This window comes from Gossypium hirsutum, chromosome D08 (assembly GCF_007990345.1).
Source record: "Gossypium hirsutum isolate 1008001.06 chromosome D08, Gossypium_hirsutum_v2.1, whole genome shotgun sequence".
In the NCBI taxonomy this organism is placed as follows: domain Eukaryota; kingdom Viridiplantae; phylum Streptophyta; class Magnoliopsida; order Malvales; family Malvaceae; genus Gossypium; species Gossypium hirsutum.
Window position 1 is genome coordinate 7,108,217 of NC_053444.1, and position 8,708 is coordinate 7,116,924.

The 8,708-nt window shown below is 33.3% G+C and overlaps 1 protein-coding gene and 1 pseudogene across 1 annotated transcript; both read right to left on the reverse strand.

Annotated features, from left to right (window-relative positions):
• Window positions 1–2,309: 2,309 nt before the first annotated feature.
• LOC121220294 (ribulose bisphosphate carboxylase large chain-like) lies at window positions 2,310–3,503 on the reverse strand (annotated as a pseudogene).
• A 1,923-nt stretch (window positions 3,504–5,426) lies between these two features.
• On the reverse strand, window positions 5,427–7,814 carry LOC107915692 (zinc finger protein WIP2). Its single transcript, XM_016844822.2, has 2 exons — window positions 7,130–7,814; window positions 5,427–6,053 (listed from the first exon to the last, which is right to left on the reverse strand). Exons 1-2 carry the CDS (start codon window positions 7,706–7,708, stop codon window positions 5,616–5,618), a joined length of 1,017 nt encoding a protein of 338 aa, XP_016700311.1. The 5' UTR covers window positions 7,709–7,814; the 3' UTR covers window positions 5,427–5,615.
• Window positions 7,815–8,708: the final 894 nt, after the last annotated feature.

Here is an 8,708-nt window from a genome sequence, read left to right on the forward strand (position 1 = left end):
CTTTCTTCTATAATGCACCATATTTGGTTCTACTATTATGATAAAAATGACATTATGCATTACGTCAGGATTGGGTTGAACGGAGATAGGGAAGATTTGTGGAGTTTTGGCGGTAAATCAATAATTTTTTAGAAGTTTTGTTCTGAGTTTTGGCGGTTCGTTCACAACACTGTTCTGGTGGTTTATCCACAAAATTTGACTGGTAGTATAACTGCGCTTATCTACTATCACCTGTGGTTAAACCACAATGAGCTACAGCTCCTTCTGATATGGAGTGTAGTGGATGGATGGGTAGGAATTGCATTGTCATTCATGATCATGTATTTAAATTCTAGAATTCATCATTCTGTAATCTCTGTAAATATAGTGATTAGTGATTGCTATTGCTGTTGACTCTGCGTGTAAGCATGATTTTATGGTCTTGATACACTATTTACTTTTGATTGAAACTTACACTGAGCTGTAAAACTTATCCCATTAGTTTAACATTTTTCAGGTAGTCCACAAGGTTAGGGTTCAAATTTTGTAATTTGGAGGTCTCATCTCGGTTTTGCTAAATAAAGTATTTTAATTTTATATTTCTATTTATTTGGTTTGTAATAATTTATTTTACGAATTGTGTCATGGCATTTGATTTTGGGATATTTTTAGTATTTTCATGCATGGACATTAAACAACTGGACCAATTTGATAATTGGTCACATTTAAATTATAAACTATAGATATACTAACAAATTAAACACGTGCTTTGACTTTGATTCTGATAAACTAACTAACTACCTTTCCACTACAAATAAATAAATTCCACTTAAGACTCTACTTGATTGAATTTTGATCCAAAGGAAAAAAACCGTGGAGCTGAACTAACTCACTCCATAACAATTTTCGCATTCACATTGAACCCACAAATCCTTGTATAGATCGAGATCATTAGAACTTTCTTTTAGAGTTAAATCATTACCATTTTCACGAGTTATTATATCGAAATTTTTGCCTTCACTACTATTTCTACCTTCACTGCAAATGTTATTATAAATATAATTATCATTGGAATTGTCACTACCACTTAAAATGGAACTATCAATACAGATTTGAGAACGAAGATAAGAGTCAATACGACTATTAATGTGATTATTCCAACCATGGTTAGTATCATTATCATACAAGTTAAAATGATAGCGGGACACATCATTTTTCAATCCATTATTCATATAACTAGAGTTATGATAACTATAAAAAAATTCTAGTTCACTTAAAAAAGAATGATCATTGTTAAGCTCAAAAATTTGATTTTCACTATCAAAATATATATATGGAATAACGGTCCTGATTACTATCCCTAATTAAAAAGGTGTCATCAGAAATGAAATTTTGAATGTTTTTGACGTCAACTAAATGATCAACCTTACTGTAATAACTAGAGCTGTCACTACAATCATGAATGTTTTTATCCGTATCATTTCTAGTTGAGTTTTCGTTTACAGTAGTATTTTCAACAAGACCAAGGCGGCTATCCATTAATTTACTTAGCCCATATCTTTATTCTAATTCTCCCTTAGACAAGATCAAATTGAACCATGATTTTTCCATAGAGCTTTATTGCCTCTATTTGCATGAAAGTATAGTAGATGAATAGTCATTCGATGAAAAATCAGTTGAATATTTTATTTCCTATCAAAATTATTCATACTAGATACAATCACTAGGGTTATAACAAACAATGAGTGAATATTGAAAGAAACGATTCTCTTTTGTAAGAACCTGGAGTAGCAGTTCATTATATATGATAGAGCTTTTTTTTCTTTTGAATTAGAAATATCAATTTTCAATTAGAAATAGTGATTTCCCCATGTTGTGTAAAATCCGCATTGAAAAATTGGAAAAAAGAAAATTTTCTCCTATCAAGAACTTTTTTCGTAAAATCTCGTCTACTAATACAATACAATAAGTTTTTATTCCAACACGAAGCCAAAAGGACAACATACAAGATGGGTAGAAGTTGTGATGCTTGGCTCGATCCATGATCCGAAATCGTGGTATATAGGATAGAAAAGAATACACCAATCCTAAGGATCCATACATAGGATTAATTATGGACCCAGGAGAAAATTTGAGTTGTGTTTAGTCTTTTATTTTTGTATTTAAGATCTTGTATATCTAGATAAAAATATATCTATAAAAAATATAGACAATAGAATCGGCTCAATCCTTTTAGTAAAATATTGGGCCGAGTATAATTGCAATTCAACAAACCGATAGTAATTACTGGATTACAAAGTATACATTGCTTCGAATTCAAATTTGATTTATCAAGCTGGTTTATCTAATTTATCCACTGCGTCAAATTCAAATATGATCGCCTTCCATACTTCACAAGTAGCACCTAGTTCAAGACTCCATTTGCTAACCTCGCGGATAACGCGGGCAAGGTTATGTCCCTCATTTCGAGCTTGTACACATGCTTTTAAAGCTACTCGATTAGCTACGGCACCCGGTGCATTTTCCCAAGGGTCTCCTAAAGTTCCTCCACCGAATTATAGTATGGAATCATCTCTAAAGATCTCGCTCAAAGCAGGCATATGCCAAACGTGAGTACCCCCCGAAGATACGGGTAGAACACCTAGCATAGAAACCCAATCTTGAGTGAAATAAATATCACGGCTTCGATCTTTTCCAATAAAATCATCATGTAGTAAATCAAAAAAGCCCAAAGTTATGTCCCTTTCTTCTTCAAGTTTACCTACTACTGTACCAACGTGAATATGATCACCATCAGACATACGTAAAGCTTTAGCTAGTGCACGAAAGTTCATACCACGATTCTTCTGTCTATTAATAACTGCGTGCATTGCGGGATGGATGTGAAGAAGTAGACCATTATCTCGGCAATAATGAGCTAAGCTAGTATTTGCAGTGAACCCACCTGTTAAGTAGTTGTGCATTATGATAGGAACTCTTAATTCTCTAGCACACACGGTCCTTTTGATCATTTATTCACATGTACTTGCAGTAGCATTCAAGTAACGCCCTTTGATTTCACCTATTTCAGAGGTTTTTTCCGCTGTAAAATTGGTTTTCGAAACTCCGAATAATGAATTAATAATCAACTATGTTTATAAAATTAATAAGCCAATTTTTCATTGAACTTTAATTAAACTTGGCAAAAACTAATGTTTTTATAAAATAAAAAGAAGCCCATTACTGATTTTCTTAAAAATATAAGAAAAATATTTTCAAGAATAAATTTTCTAATAAATGGATCATTTATTTACTATACCATTTCGGTGGCCACAATGGCCTTCAAAATCCAACCATAACTTCTGGGTCAGGTTAGGGAGGTTATAGCCAGTCTAGCCAACCACATATATTTCTCTATCTTTTGGGAATCATTCGCTCCGAAGCTCAAGATAAAACATCTTCCTAATTAGACTTGATAGACGTCATATTATTCTTTCAATCGGTTTGCTCATTTTTGGTCATACTGAAGACATGTTTTGCTTCATCTACTCATACAAATTGTCTTTCTATATTACGATCTGGCCATGTAAAATCGCTTAGTATTAGTTGAACATTAGATGATCATTGAGCCAATATTTGCTTCCATTTTGCTTTGTATGCAAAAACCATTGAGGACAATGTACAAGGGTATTAATGTAATTAATGGATATTGTTAAACGAGTTTGTTCGAAAAATACAAATACAAATATATACTTAGGATACCAGATCCAACAATAGCAATATAAGTATTTTGAACGGTTAAGAAAAAGGATCCTTACAGTGTAGGTTTGAATCCTTCCATTAATATTTTGTTTTATTTTCTTCTTGAATCCATGTCCACATTACTTCTATAAACTTTTCTTAGCATAAAATATTTTAATTTTTCATATTAAGCGAACGGGTAAGGAAGAATCTTAAAGGGTTTGAGGTGCAAGTTTGAAACCTTTCTTTAATTTTTTTTTCTTTTGGTTATCATCTTCTTATTCTTCGCAGATAATGAGATTTTGAATAAGAAATTGAGCAAAAAATGGGTTTCATCTTGAGATTTTGAAGAAAAAAATTGAGAGTTGTGTTGATTACATGTTATAAAATAAAGAATAAAAAGGTAAAAGAAATACAAAATAGGAGAAGAAAAAGAAAAGCATTTTTTATTCATTAATCGGGTATTTATAATGCTTCTTTGAAGTTTATATTTATAAACATAAAAAATATATTTGATATAAAATCCTACACCTAACGGACATGGAATCTTGGAAGTACATCAAACTTCTTATCATAATAAACATCTACTCCCAATTCATTTTTGTCCAAGTATGTTGTTGCTTATGGCTAAGACTATTGCAATTCGGGAGGCGCTATCTTGGTTGCATTCTTGTTACTTTGATAATGCTGTTTTAAACAGATTATTTTCGAGTGTGACAAGCTTTGATGAGTAGCAATGTTGATTTTTCCAAGTTTGGTTTGGTTGTTCAGGGTTGTCAATATCTTCAATCTTTGTTCTTCCTATGGACTCGTACTAGATGAGCCAATAAGGCAACTCAATCTATAGCTAGGACAGCTTTATTACATGTGAGCTACGTTGAACTGGGGGCAAGTGCCTAATTTTCTATTCTCTATTCTATCGTTCAATAATACTTTAAATGTGCAAGTTAAGGAGATTGAGACCTACGACAAGTATATAAGGTAAGCCTATTGATTTGGGTATTTACTATTTAGATGTTCTTCCGCTCTTCTTGCTCTCTTTGTGGATTTTTTATTATGAATAAATGTTTTTCCCTAAAAAACTTAGTAAAACTCTTTTTAGTTTTTGAAAATAGTAGGAAAGGAATGAAATCAACAAAGTAAACATTTATTAAATAGAACTTAAAGATTTAAAATGTAATTATAAGTTCATTAATGTTAAATAAACTTTAAAAGTAAACAAAATTATGAAAGTAAAATGTCCCATTTAAAAAGTTCCATAAATAAATATTCTGAAAACTCTCTTTTACGTTAGGTAAAGGAGATCAGATGTTTTCGTTTATTAAAATACTCCAACAGTAGTGTTTTAAAATTCATGAATGGCATATACTACAATTAATTCATTAATATATCGAGAATATTCTTTAAAATAATTTATTTAATCTAACTCGAAACTTTTATATACAACAATATCCATGTTAATTTCTATATTAAATTTCACAATTTAAATATAAAATTCAATAACAATTTATCCCTAAAATAAGTAAACCACACATTTAAAGTTTTATCAAAAAAAAATTGCCGACAAAGTTTATAAAACCAATTTTCCGACATTATTTCGTTTTATAACATCGAAAATTAAAAATACACACACTACACAAATCTTATATTGGTTTAGAAAATGATAAACAACATCTGTGTTACTTGCAAATGCTAAGTCAAACCAAACCACATAAACAAACACTGGCTTCAGCAATAATATAAATACATAGATAAAAGGAAAATTACATTTTAAAAAATGTATGCGTATATGCACAAACAGCTCGCCATTGTCATGGCTCGTAATGTTTCAATATTTGAAAAAGAGGGTGCTAAGAAAATGGAAGCAAAAACAATTTGATCTAAAAAAAAGTTTTAAGTAACAAAGTAAGGAAGGGCTAGATTGGCGACTCATATTCAAGCTCAAATTCCGACCCGGGTTCTTCATCTTCATCTAAACAATCAATGCCAACAGCAGCATGACCGGGGCCAAAGGCTTTGATATGGTCTTTCAAAGACCTCTTGTGCTTGAAATCAGACCCACAAATGCAATACCAAATCTTCCCACAGTTCTTCTCATGGGTTCTCCAGTCTCCTTTCACTGCAAATGCCTTGTCACATTTCCTACAGGTGAAGGGCTTAACACCATGTTTCCTTTTGTAATGAGTTTGGAGAGTTCTGAAATCTTTGAGAGGCCTTGCTCTTGGGTGCTCGATGTTGTGCTTGCAACCCGGTGCACAGCAATAACATGGGAGCCTTAGCATGGCTGTTGGTTGGCTTCCTCTTAGGGAGTCTGGTCCTTTTCTGTACTGTGACCCATGCCCCCACATATGCATCTGTACAATTAATACGTTTATATATGAAGCAAAAAACCCACCGTGACGGGATTCACAGACGTCAAATCCAGGCCGGGGAAGCAACCTGGTAACAGTATATTTCTAGCAAAGAAGTACATACACGCTTAATGCACTATGAGTAGGTGTTCATTATCTCATTCAAGAGCTCCTTGGAATTTGCAAACTAAGAGAAATTAAATTACAAACTAAAGAAAAACTACAAGAACCCCTAATCTGGTCCATTAAAAATTAAGGGTAAAACACTGTCACTTGTCTTTTAGTATGATTAAAAAAAACTAATCAAAACATTCGTATTTCATTCATTTAACCTAAATAATAACTATACATCTATCTTATTAGATATGAAAACCCCTTAAAGATGAGTATGTATCTATTAGATATGAATCTGCTTAAACAATCGAGAAATAAGACATATATATATATATAGAGAGAGAGAGAGAGAGATGAAAGAAGTCGGAAAATGAACTCCAAACATAAAAATTTGGATGGAGAAAAAAAAGGGGGGGTTAAGTGTTGGTTAATTTTGAAGTTATTTTTGGTAAATTAACATGATTAGCCGTTGTTATTTGCAAGAACAAACCATTAGAGGTCTCTAATTTCAAAGTTGGAGTGTCAGATTAATATGTTTGTCTGTTTGGGATGCAAATCTAGGGTGTTTCCTTTTGCAGACTGGAGAAATGAAATGACAAAAATGACTAGGGCATTTCAAAGTAAAGACCAGCTGAAAGTCTGAAACCCTCTCATCAGTCTTGCATTAACCTATATTTGCAATTCACCTGGGGACTGGAGTTTAACTTTAGCACACTCTTCAAAGTCCTAACAAGCAACAGCAACATTTTCAGTACCTTAATGACTTAAACCTACCGACTTCATTCTCTCCTGGTACCTTAATGACTTATCGAGGTTCAAACATAACTAAAATAAAAATAAAAGCACAGTTTAGAGTCTCAGATCAGATGAAGAAAAGACTAATCAATGGAGATGAAAGAAGGATGTAAGAGTGAAGAGGAAAAAAGGAAATTTTAGCGGATCATGTCTCATGCAATGAGGCATACCTGCAGGTTATTGTATCTGTTAAAGGTTTTGCAGCAGACATGACATGAAAACTGTGTAGGACCAACGAGAATCTGAGTAGGGGTAGGGATCCAATACTGTCCCTTGGTTAAAGGATACCCAGGAACTGCACTCCCATTCCCTCCTAATCTGTCTGTCACATGTGCAGATGGGGAGAGCCCCCCAAACCCCAGATCGGAAATAGGGATAGGAAGGCCTATGTGTAGGGTTACAGTTTCAGCCTCCTCATCAGCAGCAGCAGCAGCTGCAGCCTCTTTGTTCATGCCCTTATCACCTTCCATGGAACTGCTCGAGGGTTCATTCTCTTCTTGCCTTGTAGGACTTAGATAATTGATTAGAGGAAGTGCTTGTTGGGGTGGAGCTGGCCAAGGATGAGGCGTTTGAGCTTCGATATTGGAATATGTGTTGAAGATTATGTTGTTGTTGGTGTGAGGTTGGGAAGAATGGGTTGGATGAGGAGGAGGAGGTGCTGTAGTACTGAAACGAGTAGCGTAGTGGGGATTTAGAGGTACGAAGTTGAAGCCCCCTCCGGGGAAGAGATTGGAGTAAGGGTCTGTCATGGCTGTGAGATTGGAATAGTAAATAATATAAAGTGAGGATTTGATTGTATTTTGGCAACTGGAATGATGAAACGCACACTATAATATATATATAGATAGATAAGATAGGATAGGTAACACATACATACAGAAATAGATATACACATATATGCCTGACCCTGTCAAATTTACAAAAAGTGAAAGGTAGAATCATAAAAGAGAGTGGGAAGTGATGAGATGAAAATAATTTACCCCTATCGCTATTGCAATGCCATGCAGACAAAGAAATAAAGTAAAAGGAGGAGACATAAGTCAGAGATTAGGCAATCAGGTTACTCGTCCTTGTCTCCTAAGACCATAAAAGAGAGGAAGTCATGGAGAAGAATAGAGCGGTGGAGCGTAGACGTCTTTAGTTTTTTTTTTGTGTGTGTGATTTTATGATAAAAGGAAATCATCTCATCCATCTTTTTCACTGGGAATAGTATAATCACTACCGCTTTAATTTGTTTTACTGTCTATATATGTTTAATCTTATTCAGATAGGGAGTGTATTTAAATCAAACCCTTCCAATTATAATGAGTTTAAGATTCATCTTGAATTGAGAAGATATCGATTATACATTTAAGAAAATGTTTTAAAAAGAAATTCAATATTACTTGTTTTCAACTACTTCCCTAATAAATTGAATTTTAAATTGATTGATTATGATGAATGAAATTCAATTTTTTATCTTAAAATTTTGTTTCGATTTGATTCAATTTAAAGAATTATAAATAAAAGTTTAGAGATTCTTGAATATATAAGTTTACTTCTTACTCCTTGGAATTGATGGATGAATTTAGTAGTCTTGTTCTATTCTCCGCATTTTGCTCATTTTTCACCCCAAATTGTACTTCTAATAAGATTTTGATATTGTTTGCTTCCCGTGAGACTGATTGTGGTGCTGAATGATGCCTGCAGTGATAGACTTGTGTGGGAGACGGACTCTCATGGCAATTTTTTAGTGAAAATATCGAAATT